At 32.6% G+C, this 19,510-nt stretch overlaps 5 protein-coding genes across 5 annotated transcripts; 3 read left to right on the top strand and 2 right to left on the bottom strand.

The window, feature by feature from the left end:
- The first annotated feature begins 3,435 nt into the window (after positions 1-3,435).
- LOC148761513 (serine carboxypeptidase-like 44) lies at positions 3,436-5,890 on the top strand. Its single transcript, XM_088808491.1, has 10 exons — positions 3,436-3,667; positions 3,799-3,903; positions 3,986-4,078; positions 4,165-4,257; positions 4,472-4,560; positions 4,673-4,972; positions 5,067-5,200; positions 5,309-5,407; positions 5,545-5,659; positions 5,753-5,890. Exons 1-10 carry the CDS (start codon positions 3,436-3,438, stop codon positions 5,888-5,890), a joined length of 1,398 nt encoding a protein of 465 aa, XP_088664617.1.
- A 1,623-nt stretch (positions 5,891-7,513) lies between these two features.
- LOC148761514 (protein DOWN-REGULATED IN DIF1 11-like) lies at positions 7,514-7,870 on the bottom strand. The gene has a single exon (XM_088808626.1). The coding sequence runs from the start codon at positions 7,868-7,870 to the stop codon at positions 7,514-7,516; it is 357 nt and encodes a 118-aa protein (XP_088664752.1).
- Positions 7,871-10,212: 2,342 nt separating this feature from the next.
- Positions 10,213-10,566, top strand: LOC148761515 (protein DOWN-REGULATED IN DIF1 11-like). The gene has a single exon (XM_088808627.1). The coding sequence runs from the start codon at positions 10,213-10,215 to the stop codon at positions 10,564-10,566; it is 354 nt and encodes a 117-aa protein (XP_088664753.1).
- A 3,856-nt stretch (positions 10,567-14,422) lies between these two features.
- On the top strand, positions 14,423-16,877 carry LOC148761516 (serine carboxypeptidase-like 44). Its single transcript, XM_088808490.1, has 10 exons — positions 14,423-14,654; positions 14,786-14,890; positions 14,973-15,065; positions 15,152-15,244; positions 15,459-15,547; positions 15,660-15,959; positions 16,054-16,187; positions 16,296-16,394; positions 16,532-16,646; positions 16,740-16,877. The coding sequence occupies exons 1-10, from the start codon at positions 14,423-14,425 to the stop codon at positions 16,875-16,877; spliced, it is 1,398 nt and encodes a 465-aa protein (XP_088664616.1).
- A 1,623-nt stretch (positions 16,878-18,500) lies between these two features.
- On the bottom strand, positions 18,501-18,857 carry LOC18593955 (protein DOWN-REGULATED IN DIF1 11-like). The gene has a single exon (XM_018124238.2). The coding sequence runs from the start codon at positions 18,855-18,857 to the stop codon at positions 18,501-18,503; it is 357 nt and encodes a 118-aa protein (XP_017979727.2).
- Positions 18,858-19,510: the final 653 nt, after the last annotated feature.

Genomic DNA, 19,510 nt, shown 5'->3' on the forward strand with positions numbered 1-19,510 from the left:
GTAATTCATCACGTCTGCCAATTCCACCCTTTGCAAGCTGATCAACCTTTCTATTCACTTCTCCGAAAACATGAGTAACTCGCCGTTGCTTATACAATAATATTTGTAGACAACTCACTTTTTTTAGGGTCACTCTTGTAAATTTTAAAATTAAATTAAATTAAGGCCACTTTTTATAAGTAATCACATATTTTAATATTACAAAGAAGCTGATTGTTTCTGACGAAATTTTCTGTAGGAAAAAGTCAAATTTCCATACATATAATGGTATTTTTGTTCAAATCATGATGTCATTTTTATATATTTAAAATTAAATTAGAGTAAGACCTTTTTAAATGATTAATCCAATTTTAGCCCTGCAAAAAAATTGACTTTTTGCGACAAAATTCCATAGAAAAGGTTTGTGCAAAATGTAGTAAGCAACGCCAATGGTTGAAAAATTAAAAAATTTCATCAATAAAAATTTTAAATTTTCAACGAAAATTTTCGTTGACAAAGGCAAAAAAATAGTTGGACAAGTAGACTAATCGGTCGGTAATTATAGTATCAATCCGTAGAAAACTATTGAATTTACTTATGAATTTTATATATGATGAGGTAATTAATTACTTATGGAATTCCATTGATTTTTCCATCAATAAAATTAATAAAAATCATCATGAATAATCTGGTTCTCATCTCGACTCAAAATTCAAATCCACAATTCATAACAAAAGTCAATGTTGAAATATGAAATCGAAATTTAACCCTAATCAAAATCGTACACGACACAAACCCTTTTGTGGCATAATCGCCCCTATAAAAAAACAGTATATATGAAACGCTTCTAAAACAAGCCCAAAAAAATGGAAGCCACTGTATGATATGTTATCGCTTTGTTATAATTTATTAAAATATTTTGTTATGTAACATTAATGTCTCCGCTCTTCGAAGATTTCTCATTCCAAATCCTGAAAACCCAACAAATGCGTTGAAATCAAAAGTTTAGGATCATGATTTCTTTAATACCATAGGATACAATATTGCAAATCACAAAGGTAATATTTTTTTAATATTTATTGATAAAACTAAATTTTCAACCTTCCTAATATGGAGAAGGAGAGGGCGAAACATCTTTTTTAACTAAAGTGCACTTATTCCATACTTGTGCACCTCTTGATAAGATCACCGATGTATCATTATTCTTAAATAGAGGATTTTCAAGAGTTTTCTTGATTAATGCATCATGACAAAATTTACCGAGTCCTATCAGCTCAATGCAACAATGATCCGTAACAAGTCCGGTCTTGAATATACTTGCAAAAACTTCATTGACACAACGCAATGTCATCTTAGTTTCACAGTTATTTGCCTTGATGGGATCAACATCACGAGCCATGACCGCTCCACTTGCCATAATAACCAAAACTCCAAAAGCAACATAACTATTGAAACTTGCCATTGCGACTCAAGGAGTAATTGATGTCTCTCGTTTTGGTTGGCAGAATACTTTGGTACTGGTGCAAGAATTAGTTTGCCTAGAAAATGTTTATTTATAGGATAACCATGAGGAAGGAGGGACTAAGATGTATTTAAAAACGTTTTAAAGAGATTTCAGGTTCAATAGCATTAAAGTTTTTGTTTTATGAATTAATTCGTTAAATTTTCAAGCAGAAGAGTTTTTTTATTAGTATAGCATTCAATAATTCTTCAGTTATCAAAACGTTTTAAAGGAGAGTTACATTAGTCTAAAAAAAAAAAAAAATTTCTGGCCACCATATTAAGTTTGATAATTTGTGAATTTAATGCAGCAAATATGAATGAATCCATTCCCTTTTCAATATTTGAGCTCGAGATTAACATTTTTCAATATTCGAGCTAGCCAATTATAAGTCTTTCTCTCATGTTTCTAAGCTTCTTGTGTTGTTAGCTGGCTTGATGCCTAATTCAGATGTAACTACTTCATTGATTGCAATGTGGTAAAGCTTGGCACTATAGTTTTCAAATATGTATTGACTATATTCTGTTACATGGACGGGTATTACATAAGGATACATCATGTTTTTGACAAATTTTTACATTAATTTTGTAGATACAAGTGTCAATACCCCGTATGAATAATAAAGTATTCAAAAACTGTCGGATACAAATAAGTTGAGATAAATTGAAGAGTCCGTGTTACATATTCCGTCAATTTTAATCATTTTGAAAGTTGACATGGTGAATTTTTTGAAGCTATTGCTTACATGATTCTTTTTTTTTTTTTCAAAAAGGATATTGCCTACATGATAACTTAAGGCCATAGTGCTGCAGCAAGGTTAGTTTGTTGAGTATCTTCTCCCATTTGTTTATTGATCTCAAAGATTTTACATACTGAGAAAAGCAAAAATATTTTACAGCACAAGGGTTTCAAATGAGTTGGGAGCTGGACATCGTACGCGGGCTAAGAATGCCACGGCTGTCACACTCAAGCTTTCCATCATCCTCGCTCTTGCAGTTGTCCTTGCTTTAGCATTTGCTCATAATATTTGGGCTGATTTCTTTAGTAACAGCTCTTCAATTATAAAGAAATCTGGCTCAATGACACCCGAGCTTTTGATCTTTTCAGGGAGTCTTATCAAGTTAATTAATCTTCCTTAGGATTCCCTTTATGCTTTATTGTTCTTTAGGGTTTGTGGATGGGCTTAATATGCGGTCTCTCCTGCCAAGCTGGTGCCCTATTGTTCATTGCGTTGTACAGAAGATGGACTAAAGTTGAGCTTCATGCAGAAAATGATATGGAAACTGGCAACTGAATATGCATATTTTGTTGGATCGTTGAGAATATTAATAACAATTAAATGGGCCAAAACTTGACGAAGTTAAACTAGTTGTTGAAAAGAAACGATTTACACAATTAATGGGCTAGTCCCTTACCCTTCGAGAAAAGAAAAGTAAATAAATCTCGTTGTATTCAATTATTAAGTAAGAACTTCAATTGATAATTTTAGGAAACATATCTCGTCATAAAAAACAAACAAGTGGTTCTTGTATTTCTAAGTCAAGCCACCTCTTATATTTAGAAAACCAAAAAGAAAGATTCTCGATTCTAAATAGGTTGTCACTCCATTTATATTTCCTTTCTCGAGCTATCATCTTTTTCTCATAAAAAGTGATGTTGTAAGTGCTGTATTCCTCCATATCTGACATTGATTTGTTGCAACAAACTAAACCACTGAACACTTAAATAAGCTATAGTAACATCAAAATTACTTGTCTCAAAAGAAAATAAAAGTTGTTATTACCCTTGGAAGCCAGGGTATTGTTCCAACGAGATTTTGTTTACTTAGAAACAAAAAAAGAAAATTGAAACCACTATATATATATTTTCAATGGAATTGTAGATTACTCAATAAAAATAAGCAAATATTTGCAATCTCTGTTCTTCTCTTATTCTAAGATCTCAATCTATTGTCAATGGATAACAGGATATTCCTTCTTGGCCTTTTCCTGTTCGCGTTTGGCGGTGTTAATGGATTTCCCATGAATGATCTAATCGAAAAATTGCCCGGACAACCAAATGTTACTTTTAGACAATTTTCTGGCTACATTGACATTGATGCAAAGGCCGGTAGAAGTCTGTTCTATTATTTTGTTGAAGCTGAAAAAGATCCAATGAATCTACCTCTCACTGTTTGGCTAACGGGAGGTTAGGCTTTTGTATTGCTCCTTAATTTTGTTTGGTTTTTATTTCAAACTTATGAATCCATGTTAGGTAGCAATATTTTTTAATGTATTGACAAATGACAAGAAAAAGTTTAAAATTGATTATATGTTCAGGACCAGGCTGTGGTTCAGTTGGAGATGGATTTTTAAGTGTTGGTCCTTTCATTACTACAGCTAATGCTCATGGTCTTCAAAGAAATCCATATTCTTGGATCAAAGGTTGATATTATGCTTGTAACTTAGAACTTGACGTATAGACTTGTTTCAATAGCTATTGACTTTTGCTATTCACATATTTTAGTGACAAATCTCCTATTTGTTGATTCCCCTATTGGAGTGGGATGGTCCTACTCAAACACAAGCAGGGACTACGAAGTTGGAGATGATAGTACTAGTAAGCTCATGTTCAACCCAATAATTTCCTTATTTTCTTTTTTTGTGTCAATATTTAATAAAATTTTCCTTCATTGTATTTTATAGATAAAGACTTGCTTACATTCATACTCCAATGGTTTGAAAAGCACCCGAATTTTAAGTCTAGAGATTTATATCTTGGCGGATCAAGCTATGCAGGTTCGAAAAATAATCATTTCATTTTTCCATCTGAAAGTCAAAAAAGTTCGTTGTAGTTTCATTTAGTTTAGAATTTGATGAAGAATTAATTCGCTGTTCATGAAAATTGAATAGAAATTATGACCCCTAAAAAATATGTTTCTTTTCGGTTTGCATGTCGTAACCTTTTATATATAAATTTCATTTCACTTATAAAAGTGTTAATTTTTCTCAGGGCACTTCATACCCAATTTCGCTAATTCCTTGCTCGATTACAATAACAACCAATCAAACAGTTCCAAGTTCAACATCAAAGGATTGGCAGTAAGAAATATCTTGATCTAACCACTCTTAAGTCCTTTTGCGTAATTAGTTGTCTCAAAGAAATATTTTTCTGACAATTTTAGGTCTTTTTTTTCTTTTTATCTTTAAATAGTTGGGGAATCCACTTCTTCGTAATAAGCTAGACACTCTTGCAGTATATGATTTCTTTTGGTCACGTGGGATGATTAATATTAACTTACACCAACAAATCTTGAAAGAATGCAATGGAATTGACGAAGACAACTATTCCAATAATGCTACCAAATGGTCTGAACCATGCCAACAAGCCATGGATAAAGCCGAAATGGCTGCTTTTATTGTATCTTCCACGAATGTAGCTAAGGCAAGACGCTTTGATGTTCTTCGAGACCCTTGTGATGAAAAATGGGAAGACCTTGTGTTAGGAAAGGAGGTATTCATGTTGTTTCTCTGTGTATTATTATGAAACGTATTCGCTTTTCTTTTATTTATAATTTATATATTAATCATTTTCTCTGCTGCTACAGGTTACGAAGGTTAGTTTTGAAGTAGATATGTGCATTCCTTTTAGGGCAGATTTCTATTTCAACATTCCGGAAGTTCAAAAAGCTTTTCATGGGAATCGAACCAATTTAGGGTACCAATGGAAGGGTTGTTTTGAGTAAGTTCTCTTATTTAGAAAATTTTGCACATTAGGATCTCGTCCAGTGACCTGTAACTAATGTTTATACTCTTTGTTTTTCTTTTTAAAATCTTCATAATCTACTAGGAAAAGTGGTCTTAAATATAGTGATGCTGATAAAGACATTGACATGCTGCCTGCATTGAAAAAGATTCTCCAACAATCTATCCCTATTACAATATTCAGGTTTGCATTATATATATGTATAATATGTTTCTTACTTGAGACTAAAACAAGTTTTAGTAAATATATTAAACAGAAATTACGTGGCTGACTTATTTACGTTATTTTCTTTTATCTTTTCATCCAATATCATGTTACAGTGGAGACCAAGATGCTATAGTGCCAACCATTGGAACCTTAAACCATGTTAACAAGTTAGCCAAGGATATGAATTTGAATTTGACAAAAGATGAAGCCTGGAATCATGAAAACAAGGTTTTTGGTTTCTCCATTTGTATTTTACTTAATTATTTATTTATCATTTTCTTCTTAATCAATATCATATTAATTTGTCTGATTAATGGATAGGGTGGAGGTTGGATGTACTCGTACGACAATTTATTGAATTTCATGACTGTAAAAGGAGCTAATCATCATGTGACTTTTTCTAAACCATCTGAAGCTTTGTTTATCTTCACAAATATTGTACTTAATCAATCACAATGAGTTAGCCGATCTCAACAAGGCCTTGATGTCTCATATTCTTTTCTTCTGCCTACAAAAGGAAAAGGGAAAAGAAAGACATCATGGTAATTTTATGTTTTGTTGTAACGAAATAGCATTGAATTTATATTTTTTGTACACTTATTGCAATTAAACAATTAATATACATTGAAATTTGTCTTAGTGACGAATGCAAATGCTCTGGTATGATTTTTTGCATATTTTCCCGCCTCTATATGATAATAAAAACTCAAATAAGAAGTAAAATTTAATCTCATAATCAAATCGTTTTCAGTTAATTTGATTAAAAATTGAAAATTGTTCACTCCTAGAGGCCGCTATCGTTTTATTTCTTTTGAACGACTGTCGAGCCAAATTAAGGTTGATAGACTGAACATGATTTGCCAATTACAAATGCAAGGTGAAGTGGGATTTGCTTTTAGTTGCAGTCCTCAGAAAAAAGTCCCACATTAAATGGATAATCCAATAATTAATATTTTTTTTAAGGATGGGCATGAGTTGTATAAGTGCCGAGCTCGGTAACGTGGTCTTGTAACCAAGAGGGGCACTAAAGTGGTCGAATGTTGCCAACGGATGCCTCAAAGAGCTAGAGTTTAACCTTCTTCTTTGTGAAGATCTTGTGCTCCACCCTTACCCTTGGGAAAAGGGACCCCCACCCTCCATGGATGGGTAGCCGATCAAACTCTTTGATTAATATATGATTCCGCCTAGGCACTGAACGACCAACTTTTTATCATTTCTTCCAACTCTATCTTTTGAAGAAAATATGAAACAGAATGTGTAGATTACATCGTAATCTAGTTTTAATTAGGCTATCTTTTCTTTTTACCTTTTGAATTCTTCTTTATTCCTTAATTTAGTTGCCCATATGAACTGGTCTCTTTCTGTCCCTAATAGAGTTGGATTTCCAAAACCTGGCTAAAATATTGGTCATTGTCTAATATTCTTCAGAGATTCTCTTTCTTTTAATTTGAATAAAAAGATCAGAACTCAACTTTTTAAATGAAAAATACAAATACTTATCATTAAATGATATACTCAAATGCCGTTACTTGAGAATTCTTAAAACAGAATAAAAACCACGAAATTCATGGAAACTCTTTAGGAGTAAAGTACCTTGGGACCAAATCTTTTTAGGAAATGCCCTAGCAATTCACTATTTCTTTTCATGCCAATGTCGAGCAAAATTAGGGTTGATAGAATGAACATGATTTGTCAATTACAAATGCAGGCTAAAGTAGGATTTACTTTTACTTGCAGCCCTTGGATAAATCCCACATTAAATAGATAATCCTATAATTAATATGTTTATTAAAGGTGAGCATGAGTTCCAAGAGGTGTCTTCTTCTGATGTTGATGACAAGGCAACAAGCTACATTTCCTATATCCGACACCGTTTGTGTGGAGAGTGTTGATTCTTCGGAAAGGCAAGTAGCAGGAAATGTTTATAGAAGATTTCTCATTCCAAATCCTGAAAACCCAATGAATGCGCTGGAATCAAAAGTTTAGGATCATGACTTCTTTAATAGCATAGGATACAATATTGCAAATCACAAAGGTAATATTTTTTTAATATTTATTGATAAAACTTAATTTTCAACCTTCCTAATAAGGAGAAGGAGAGGGCGAAACATCTTTGCTAACTAAAGTACACTTATTCCATACTTGTGCACCTCTTGATAAGATCACCGATGTATCATTATTCTTAAATAGAGGATTTTCAAGAGTTTTCTTGATTAATGCATCATGACAAAATTTACCAAGTCCTATCAGCTCAATGCAACAATTATCCGTAACAATTCCGGTCTTGAATATACTTGTAAAAACTTCATTGACGCAATGTAATGTCATCTTAGTTTCACAGTTGTTTGCCTTGATGGGATCAACATCACGAGCCATGACCGCTCCACTTGCCATAATAACTAAAACTCCAAAAACAACATAACTATTGAAACTTGCCATTGCGACTCAAGGAAGAACGATGTCTCTCGTTTGGTTGGCAGACTACTTTGGTACTGCTGCAAGAATTAATTTTCCTAGAAAATGGTCATTTATAGGATAACCATGAGGAAGGAGAGATTAAGATGTATTGAAAAATGTTTTAATGAGATTTCAGGTTCAACAGCTTTAAATTTTTCGGTTTATAAATTCATTGGCTAAATTGTAAACCAAAAGAGTTTTTATTATTATTATTATTAGTATTATAGTATTTAGTAACTTCAGTTATAAGAATGTTTTAAAGGAAAGTGACATTAGTCTAAAAAAAATGATTTCCAGCCACCGTATTAAGTTTGATAGATTGTGACATTAATGAATGAAAAACACAAGAGATAGTCATCTCTCGTCTTAATAAATCTTATTCCTTTTTCAATGTTGGAGCTCATGATAAACCTTTTTCAATATTTGAGCTCCAGATTTTCAAGTTGAAATCTTAGAATCTTAACAAGTTGAAAAAATTATAGAACATGAAATTGATAAAAAAGAAATGATATTCAAGTACAATTTGACAACAATTTCTTATTCGTTAGATTAGAGCACACTGCAGGTAATCAGGCACCGATTACATATTATTATTTAAACTTACATCATCTTGTAAATTTATAGGGCATTTTCGATGTCTTTCCACATCTCGGAGCACTTTACTTACAAGTCCTAGCTTCGTTAGGATGCACCTCAATCACGTTAAAGAGAACAAATCCAATAATATGCAGTGACTTATTCTCTTCGATCAATGACCTACGAAGCACATGAGAAAACAGCGTCCAAGCTTGATTCTCCTCTGATATATCCAGAGAAGAAGTGAAAACATTGTCTTGAACTTATAGGTTCTTGCAACGGCTTGCTGTGCTTAGCTATGCCAACGAAAACTCTTATGTTATGGAAACCCAGTATAATCATTCTTCCCCTCTCTTGTCCCTGAGACAAGGGTATGGGGGACAATTTCGGATTCGAGTATAATCATTCTTATGATGATTACAAACCCATAAGATTTGTTTGTGTTATAAATTGGGTAGATTTATCAGAAGCCACCGTTGAGATCTATTCACTGAAATCTAATACTTGGAAAAGAAAATACAAATCTTCCCTCTTTCTATAATCTTTTCTTCGTCCTTTATTGGGATGTGATATATTTATATTCGGGTATTATTCGACGTCAAATTCTTGGATTTGACCTGACATTTGAGAAGTTTGAGGCCTTGCCACCACCTAATGATGCAAAAGAGGGACGTGATTTTACATTGCAAATGTCTGGAGGATGCCCAAGTTTTGGTTAAAATCTTTCTAGGGGTAGCATAGAGAGTAGGCAATTAATGCCTAAATGTAGGCAGGACTTCCTTTCATTTTCTTAGATTAGATATTGCCTGATACATTAGTAACAAATCGATGAAGATGTTTTTAAATCATTTAGATTTTGATTATATATTGTACAAATAATGATTTAATATTATGAAGATCGAGACCACTTGTTTTTGCAGCAAATTTGGTTTCTTTTCATATCCTTTTTTATAAGCATCCAATGTTTTGGTTTCTTATAGTTTGCTTGCACCCAGGTACGCATCATGATAAGGAGGAAGTTTTTGTTATTGTCTCATAGGCCTATGTTATTTTGCTCCCAAGTGATAAATTATATAATTTGCAGTGCAAGATGAGCATATCAATAGAATTCAATTAAAATGTGGAATTCTCAGTACAATCATTAAAAGATGACAAGATTTAAGACATTTATCATAATCTCTGCCAAGTTCTGGTTCCTTTGAAAACCAAAAGGTGGATGTGAGTGGGACTTGTTCATTTTGTAAGCTGATGGCAATAAAATTGTTGACCGCAGCAAGCAAAATGCATTATGCTCTGGTCTAAGGATGGAGCTTTGGAATCCCCTTAAAGTGGCTGTGGCTGCTTTATTATTATATAGTTGTTGTCGGTCTTTCTTAGGAAGAACAATGAACACATTAAATTAAGAAAGAAAAAAGAAGGAAGAGTTATATATGGAGAATGAGCAAATAGTTGAAGAAAGGATAATCTAATAAAATTAGATTATAAATCTCATCCACACATTCTAGAAGAAACAAATACAATTGAAATTCTTAAGAAACGAACATAATTAAGAGTTTTTGCCCATTAGTACCTGATCAAGTGGAATACTTACAAATGCTATTAAAGCTGAAATGTTTTAAAGATTTTTATAACGTCTTCCCTCCCTTGACCCTATAAATGAACATTTTCTTGGCAAATCAGTTCTTGCAGCAGTACAAAAGTATTCTGCCAACAATCAAAACAAGAGAAGTTAGTATTCCTTGAGTGTAATGGCGAGTTTCAACATTTATATTGCTTTCGGTGTTTTGGTTATTATGACAAGTGGAGCGGTCATGGCTCGTGATGTTGATCCGATCAAAGCAAACAATTGTGAAACTAAGATGACAACGCATTGTGTTATTGAGGTTTTCGCCAGTATATTCAAGACCGGAACTGTTTCTGATGATTGTTGTCATGAACTTATAGGACTTGGTCAGCTTTGCCATAATGCCTTGGTGAAGAAAACTCTTCAAAATCCTCTTTTTAAAAATAACGATACATCAGTAATCTTATCAAGGGCAGCTCAGGTATGGAAGAAGTGTACTCCAGTTGGCGAGGATGTTTCGCCCACTCCTTCTCCTTGAGAGGGTTAATAATTTATTTTATCAATAAAAATTCAAAAAAAAAAAAATTTACTTTCCATGTTATTCCTTTTTGGATAAAGGCAAATCAATTTCATTATAGTCTTCCACATGTCCAAAAGCACCGTGCATCATGCGGCAGCCAGATTGTATACAGCTTTTTTGAATTATTATTATTTGGACGTTTTATGTGTCCTGCTCTCTTTCAATTTCCTTCCTGCATAGAACTCTAATGAATAATGGACTTTTTTCCATATTCAACTCTTGAATTTTGAATATGCATCCGATTAGCCTTAACAGATCCCTATACGCTTTTATCACTTTGAACCGCTTTTACAAAATTTGAGGACTCCTCTAAAGATTTGTCAAATCACCATACATTAATCCTCTGCGTTGCTGTTCACCGTTGGCATCAGAACTTGTTGTAATTCATCACGTCTGCCAATTCCACCCTTTGCAAGCTGATCAACCTTTCTATTCACTTCTCCGAAAACATGAGTAACTCGCCGTTGCTTATACAATAATATTTGTAGACAACTCACTTTTTTTAGGGTCACTCTTGTAAATTTTAAAATTAAATTAAATTAAGGCCACTTTTTATAAGTAATCACATATTTTAATATTACAAAGAAGCTGATTGTTTCTGACGAAATTTTCTGTAGGAAAAAGTCAAATTTCCATACATATAATGGTATTTTTGTTCAAATCATGATGTCATTTTTATATATTTAAAATTAAATTAGAGTAAGACCTTTTTAAATGATTAATCCAATTTTAGCCCTGCAAAAAAATTGACTTTTTGCGACAAAATTCCATAGAAAAGGTTTGTGCAAAATGTAGTAAGCAACGCCAATGGTTGAAAAATTAAAAAATTTCATCAATAAAAATTTTAAATTTTCAACGAAAATTTTCGTTGACAAAGGCAAAAAAATAGTTGGACAAGTAGACTAATCGGTCGGTAATTATAGTATCAATCCGTAGAAAACTATTGAATTTACTTATGAATTTTATATATGATGAGGTAATTAATTACTTATGGAATTCCATTGATTTTTCCATCAATAAAATTAATAAAAATCATCATGAATAATCTGGTTCTCATCTCGACTCAAAATTCAAATCCACAATTCATAACAAAAGTCAATGTTGAAATATGAAATCGAAATTTAACCCTAATCAAAATCGTACACGACACAAACCCTTTTGTGGCATAATCGCCCCTATAAAAAAACAGTATATATGAAACGCTTCTAAAACAAGCCCAAAAAAATGGAAGCCACTGTATGATATGTTATCGCTTTGTTATAATTTATTAAAATATTTTGTTATGTAACATTAATGTCTCCGCTCTTCGAAGATTTCTCATTCCAAATCCTGAAAACCCAACAAATGCGTTGAAATCAAAAGTTTAGGATCATGATTTCTTTAATACCATAGGATACAATATTGCAAATCACAAAGGTAATATTTTTTTAATATTTATTGATAAAACTAAATTTTCAACCTTCCTAATATGGAGAAGGAGAGGGCGAAACATCTTTTTTAACTAAAGTGCACTTATTCCATACTTGTGCACCTCTTGATAAGATCACCGATGTATCATTATTCTTAAATAGAGGATTTTCAAGAGTTTTCTTGATTAATGCATCATGACAAAATTTACCGAGTCCTATCAGCTCAATGCAACAATGATCCGTAACAAGTCCGGTCTTGAATATACTTGCAAAAACTTCATTGACACAACGCAATGTCATCTTAGTTTCACAGTTATTTGCCTTGATGGGATCAACATCACGAGCCATGACCGCTCCACTTGCCATAATAACCAAAACTCCAAAAGCAACATAACTATTGAAACTTGCCATTGCGACTCAAGGAGTAATTGATGTCTCTCGTTTTGGTTGGCAGAATACTTTGGTACTGGTGCAAGAATTAGTTTGCCTAGAAAATGTTTATTTATAGGATAACCATGAGGAAGGAGGGACTAAGATGTATTTAAAAACGTTTTAAAGAGATTTCAGGTTCAATAGCATTAAAGTTTTTGTTTTATGAATTAATTCGTTAAATTTTCAAGCAGAAGAGTTTTTTTATTAGTATAGCATTCAATAATTCTTCAGTTATCAAAACGTTTTAAAGGAGAGTTACATTAGTCTAAAAAAAAAAAAAAATTTCTGGCCACCATATTAAGTTTGATAGTTTGTGAATTTAATGCAGCAAATATGAATGAATCCATTCCCTTTTCAATATTTGAGCTCGAGATTAACATTTTTCAATATTCGAGCTAGCCAATTATAAGTCTTTCTCTCATGTTTCTAAGCTTCTTGTGTTGTTAGCTGGCTTGATGCCTAATTCAGATGTAACTACTTCATTGATTGCAATGTGGTAAAGCTTGGCACTATAGTTTTCAAATATGTATTGACTATATTCTGTTACATGGACGGGTATTACATAAGGATACATCATGTTTTTGACAAATTTTTACATTAATTTTGTAGATACAAGTGTCAATACCCCGTATGAATAATAAAGTATTCAAAAACTGTCGGATACAAATAAGTTGAGATAAATTGAAGAGTCCGTGTTACATATTCCGTCAATTTTAATCATTTTGAAAGTTGACATGGTGAATTTTTTGAAGCTATTGCTTACATGATTCTTTTTTTTTTTTTCAAAAAGGATATTGCCTACATGATAACTTAAGGCCATAGTGCTGCAGCAAGGTTAGTTTGTTGAGTATCTTCTCCCATTTGTTTATTGATCTCAAAGATTTTACATACTGAGAAAAGCAAAAATATTTTACAGCACAAGGGTTTCAAATGAGTTGGGAGCTGGACATCGTACGCGGGCTAAGAATGCCACGGCTGTCACACTCAAGCTTTCCATCATCCTCGCTCTTGCAGTTGTCCTTGCTTTAGCATTTGCTCATAATATTTGGGCTGATTTCTTTAGTAACAGCTCTTCAATTATAAAGAAATCTGGCTCAATGACACCCGAGCTTTTGATCTTTTCAGGGAGTCTTATCAAGTTAATTAATCTTCCTTAGGATTCCCTTTATGCTTTATTGTTCTTTAGGGTTTGTGGATGGGCTTAATATGCGGTCTCTCCTGCCAAGCTGGTGCCCTATTGTTCATTGCGTTGTACAGAAGATGGACTAAAGTTGAGCTTCATGCAGAAAATGATATGGAAACTGGCAACTGAATATGCATATTTTGTTGGATCGTTGAGAATATTAATAACAATTAAATGGGCCAAAACTTGACGAAGTTAAACTAGTTGTTGAAAAGAAACGATTTACACAATTAATGGGCTAGTCCCTTACCCTTCGAGAAAAGAAAAGTAAATAAATCTCGTTGTATTCAATTATTAAGTAAGAACTTCAATTGATAATTTTAGGAAACATATCTCGTCATAAAAAACAAACAAGTGGTTCTTGTATTTCTAAGTCAAGCCACCTCTTATATTTAGAAAACCAAAAAGAAAGATTCTCGATTCTAAATAGGTTGTCACTCCATTTATATTTCCTTTCTCGAGCTATCATCTTTTTCTCATAAAAAGTGATGTTGTAAGTGCTGTATTCCTCCATATCTGACATTGATTTGTTGCAACAAACTAAACCACTGAACACTTAAATAAGCTATAGTAACATCAAAATTACTTGTCTCAAAAGAAAATAAAAGTTGTTATTACCCTTGGAAGCCAGGGTATTGTTCCAACGAGATTTTGTTTACTTAGAAACAAAAAAAGAAAATTGAAACCACTATATATATATTTTCAATGGAATTGTAGATTACTCAATAAAAATAAGCAAATATTTGCAATCTCTGTTCTTCTCTTATTCTAAGATCTCAATCTATTGTCAATGGATAACAGGATATTCCTTCTTGGCCTTTTCCTGTTCGCGTTTGGCGGTGTTAATGGATTTCCCATGAATGATCTAATCGAAAAATTGCCCGGACAACCAAATGTTACTTTTAGACAATTTTCTGGCTACATTGACATTGATGCAAAGGCCGGTAGAAGTCTGTTCTATTATTTTGTTGAAGCTGAAAAAGATCCAATGAATCTACCTCTCACTATTTGGCTAACGGGAGGTTAGGCTTTTGTATTGCTCCTTAATTTTGTTTGGTTTTTATTTCAAACTTATGAATCCATGTTAGGTAGCAATATTTTTTAATGTATTGACAAATGACAAGAAAAAGTTTAAAATTGATTATATGTTCAGGACCAGGCTGTGGTTCAGTTGGAGATGGATTTTTAAGTGTTGGTCCTTTCATTACTACAGCTAATGCTCATGGTCTTCAAAGAAATCCATATTCTTGGATCAAAGGTTGATATTATGCTTGTAACTTAGAACTTGACGTATAGACTTGTTTCAATAGCTATTGACTTTTGCTATTCACATATTTTAGTGACAAATCTCCTATTTGTTGATTCCCCTATTGGAGTGGGATGGTCCTACTCAAACACAAGCAGGGACTACGAAGTTGGAGATGATAGTACTAGTAAGCTCATGTTCAACCCAATAATTTCCTTATTTTCTTTTTTTGTGTCAATATTTAATAAAATTTTCCTTCATTGTATTTTATAGATAAAGACTTGCTTACATTCATACTCCAATGGTTTGAAAAGCACCCGAATTTTAAGTCTAGAGATTTATATCTTGGCGGATCAAGCTATGCAGGTTCGAAAAATAATCATTTCATTTTTCCATCTGAAAGTCAAAAAAGTTCGTTGTAGTTTCATTTAGTTTAGAATTTGATGAAGAATTAATTCGCTGTTCATGAAAATTGAATAGAAATTATGACCCCTAAAAAATATGTTTCTTTTCGGTTTGCATGTCGTAACCTTTTATATATAAATTTCATTTCACTTATAAAAGTGTTAATTTTTCTCAGGGCACTTCATACCCAATTTCGCTAATTCCTTGCTCGATTACAATAACAACCAATCAAACAGTTCCAAGTTCAACATCAAAGGATTGGCAGTAAGAAATATCTTGATCTAACCACTCTTAAGTCCTTTTGCGTAATTAGTTGTCTCAAAGAAATATTTTTCTGACAATTTTAGGTCTTTTTTTTCTTTTTATCTTTAAATAGTTGGGGAATCCACTTCTTCGTAATAAGCTAGACACTCTTGCAGTATATGATTTCTTTTGGTCACGTGGGATGATTAATATTAACTTACACCAACAAATCTTGAAAGAATGCAATGGAATTGACGAAGACAACTATTCCAATAATGCTACCAAATGGTCTGAACCATGCCAACAAGCCATGGATAAAGCCGAAATGGCTGCTTTTATTGTATCTTCCACGAATGTAGCTAAGGCAAGACGCTTTGATGTTCTTCGAGACCCTTGTGATGAAAAATGGGAAGACCTTGTGTTAGGAAAGGAGGTATTCATGTTGTTTCTCTGTGTATTATTATGAAACGTATTCGCTTTTCTTTTATTTATAATTTATATATTAATCATTTTCTCTGCTGCTACAGGTTACGAAGGTTAGTTTTGAAGTAGATATGTGCATTCCTTTTAGGGCAGATTTCTATTTCAACATTCCGGAAGTTCAAAAAGCTTTTCATGGGAATCGAACCAATTTAGGGTACCAATGGAAGGGTTGTTTTGAGTAAGTTCTCTTATTTAGAAAATTTTGCACATTAGGATCTCGTCCAGTGACCTGTAACTAATGTTTATACTCTTTGTTTTTCTTTTTAAAATCTTCATAATCTACTAGGAAAAGTGGTCTTAAATATAGTGATGCTGATAAAGACATTGACATGCTGCCTGCATTGAAAAAGATTCTCCAACAATCTATCCCTATTACAATATTCAGGTTTGCATTATATATATGTATAATATGTTTCTTACTTGAGACTAAAACAAGTTTTAGTAAATATATTAAACAGAAATTACGTGGCTGACTTATTTACGTTATTTTCTTTTATCTTTTCATCCAATATCATGTTACAGTGGAGACCAAGATGCTATAGTGCCAACCATTGGAACCTTAAACCATGTTAACAAGTTAGCCAAGGATATGAATTTGAATTTGACAAAAGATGAAGCCTGGAATCATGAAAACAAGGTTTTTGGTTTCTCCATTTGTATTTTACTTAATTATTTATTTATCATTTTCTTCTTAATCAATATCATATTAATTTGTCTGATTAATGGATAGGGTGGAGGTTGGATGTACTCGTACGACAATTTATTGAATTTCATGACTGTAAAAGGAGCTAATCATCATGTGACTTTTTCTAAACCATCTGAAGCTTTGTTTATCTTCACAAATATTGTACTTAATCAATCACAATGAGTTAGCCGATCTCAACAAGGCCTTGATGTCTCATATTCTTTTCTTCTGCCTACAAAAGGAAAAGGGAAAAGAAAGACATCATGGTAATTTTATGTTTTGTTGTAACGAAATAGCATTGAATTTATATTTTTTGTACACTTATTGCAATTAAACAATTAATATACATTGAAATTTGTCTTAGTGACGAATGCAAATGCTCTGGTATGATTTTTTGCATATTTTCCCGCCTCTATATGATAATAAAAACTCAAATAAGAAGTAAAATTTAATCTCATAATCAAATCGTTTTCAGTTAATTTGATTAAAAATTGAAAATTGTTCACTCCTAGAGGCCGCTATCGTTTTATTTCTTTTGAACGACTGTCGAGCCAAATTAAGGTTGATAGACTGAACATGATTTGCCAATTACAAATGCAAGGTGAAGTGGGATTTGCTTTTAGTTGCAGTCCTCAGAAAAAAGTCCCACATTAAATGGATAATCCAATAATTAATATTTTTTTTAAGGATGGGCATGAGTTGTATAAGTGCCGAGCTCGGTAACGTGGTCTTGTAACCAAGAGGGGCACTAAAGTGGTCGAATGTTGCCAACGGATGCCTCAAAGAGCTAGAGTTTAACCTTCTTCTTTGTGAAGATCTTGTGCTCCACCCTTACCCTTGGGAAAAGGGACCCCCACCCTCCATGGATGGGTAGCCGATCAAACTCTTTGATTAATATATGATTCCGCCTAGGCACTGAACGACCAACTTTTTATCATTTCTTCCAACTCTATCTTTTGAAGAAAATATGAAACAGAATGTGTAGATTACATCGTAATCTAGTTTTAATTAGGCTATCTTTTCTTTTTACCTTTTGAATTCTTCTTTATTCCTTAATTTAGTTGCCCATATGAACTGGTCTCTTTCCGTCCCTAATAGAGTTGGATTTCCAAAACCTGGCTAAAATATTGGTCATTGTCTAATATTCTTCAGAGATTCTCTTTCTTTTAATTTGAATAAAAAGATCAGAACTCAACTTTTTAAATGAAAAATACAAATACTTATCATTAAATGATATACTCAAATGCCGTTACTTGAGAATTCTTAAAACAGAATAAAAACCACGAAATTCATGGAAACTCTTTAGGAGTAAAGTACCTTGGGACCAAATCTTTTTAGGAAATGCCCTAGCAATTCACTATTTCTTTTCATGCCAATGTCGAGCAAAATTAGGGTTGATAGAATGAACATGATTTGTCAATTACAAATGCAGGCTAAAGTAGGATTTACTTTTACTTGCAGCCCTTGGATAAATCCCACATTAAATAGATAATCCTATAATTAATATGTTTATTAAAGGTGAGCATGAGTTCCAAGAGGTGTCTTCTTCTGATGTTGATGACAAGGCAACAAGCTACATTTCCTATATCCGACACCGTTTGTGTGGAGAGTGTTGATTCTTCGGAAAGGCAAGTAGCAGGAAATGTTTATAGAAGATTTCTCATTCCAAATCCTGAAAACCCAATGAATGCGCTGGAATCAAAAGTTTAGGATCATGACTTCTTTAATAGCATAGGATACAATATTGCAAATCACAAAGGTAATATTTTTTTAATATTTATTGATAAAACTTAATATTCAACCTTCCTAATAAGGAGAAGGAGAGGGCGAAACATCTTTGCTAACTAAAGTACACTTATTCCATACTTGTGCACCTCTTGATAAGATCACCGATGTATCATTATTCTTAAATAGAGGATTTTCAAGAGTTTTCTTGATTAATGCATCATGACAAAATTTACCAAGTCCTATCAGCTCAATGCAACAATTATCCGTAACAATTCCGGTCTTGAATATACTTGTAAAAACTTCATTGACGCAATGTAATGTCATCTTAGTTTCACAGTTGTTTGCCTTGATGGGATCAACATCACGAGCCATGACCGCTCCACTTGCCATAATAACTAAAACTCCAAAAACAACATAACTATTGAAACTTGCCATTGCGACTCAAGGAAGAACGATGTCTCTCGTTTGGTTGGCAGACTACTTTGGTACTGCTGCAAGAATTAATTTTCCTAGAAAATGGTCATTTATAGGATAACCATGAGGAAGGAGAGATTAAGATGTATTGAAAAATGTTTTAATGAGATTTCAGGTTCAACAGCTTTAAATTTTTCGGTTTATAAATTCATTGGCTAAATTGTAAACCAAAAGAGTTTTTATTATTATTATTATTAGTATTATAGTATTTAGTAACTTCAGTTATAAGAATGTTTTAAAGGAAAGTGACATTAGTCTAAAAAAAATGATTTCCAGCCACCGTATTAAGTTTGATAGATTGTGACATTAATGAATGAAAAACACAAGAGATAGTCATCTCTCGTCTTAATAAATCTTATTCCTTTTTCAATGTTGGAGCTCATGATAAACCTTTTTCAATATTTGAGCTCCAGATTTTCAAGTTGAAATCTTAGAATCTTAACAAGTTGAAAAAATTATAGAACATGAAATTGATAAAAAAGAAATGATATTCAAGTACAATTTGACAACAATTTCTTATTCGTTAGATTAGAGCACACTGCAGGTAATCAGGCACCGATTACATATTATTATTTAAACTTACATCATCTTGTAAATTTATAGGGCATTTTCGA

This window comes from Theobroma cacao, chromosome 7 (genome assembly GCF_053813885.1).
Source record: "Theobroma cacao isolate CCN51 chromosome 7, ASM5381388v1, whole genome shotgun sequence".
NCBI lineage: Eukaryota > Viridiplantae > Streptophyta > Magnoliopsida > Malvales > Malvaceae > Theobroma > Theobroma cacao.

Bases quoted from the DNA above. Each gene is read 5' to 3' on its own strand.
- LOC148761516 (XM_088808490.1), top strand. From the start codon at position 14,423: ATGGATAACAGGATATTCCTTCTTGGCCTTTTCCTGTTCGCGTTTGGC. The intron at 15,245-15,458 runs GTTCGAAAAATA...AATTTTTCTCAG, and splicing joins TGGCGGATCAAGCTATGCAG to GGCACTTCATACCCAATTTC. The intron at 16,395-16,531 runs GTTTGCATTATA...ATCATGTTACAG, and splicing joins ATCCCTATTACAATATTCAG to TGGAGACCAAGATGCTATAG.
- LOC148761515 (XM_088808627.1), top strand. From the start codon at position 10,213: ATGGCGAGTTTCAACATTTATATTGCTTTCGGTGTTTTGGTTATTATG.
- LOC148761513 (XM_088808491.1), top strand. From the start codon at position 3,436: ATGGATAACAGGATATTCCTTCTTGGCCTTTTCCTGTTCGCGTTTGGC. The intron at 4,258-4,471 runs GTTCGAAAAATA...AATTTTTCTCAG, and splicing joins TGGCGGATCAAGCTATGCAG to GGCACTTCATACCCAATTTC. The intron at 5,201-5,308 runs GTAAGTTCTCTT...ATAATCTACTAG, and splicing joins CAATGGAAGGGTTGTTTTGA to GAAAAGTGGTCTTAAATATA.
- LOC18593955 (XM_018124238.2), bottom strand. From the start codon at position 18,857: ATGGCAAGTTTCAATAGTTATGTTGTTTTTGGAGTTTTAGTTATTATG.
- LOC148761514 (XM_088808626.1), bottom strand. From the start codon at position 7,870: ATGGCAAGTTTCAATAGTTATGTTGTTTTTGGAGTTTTAGTTATTATG.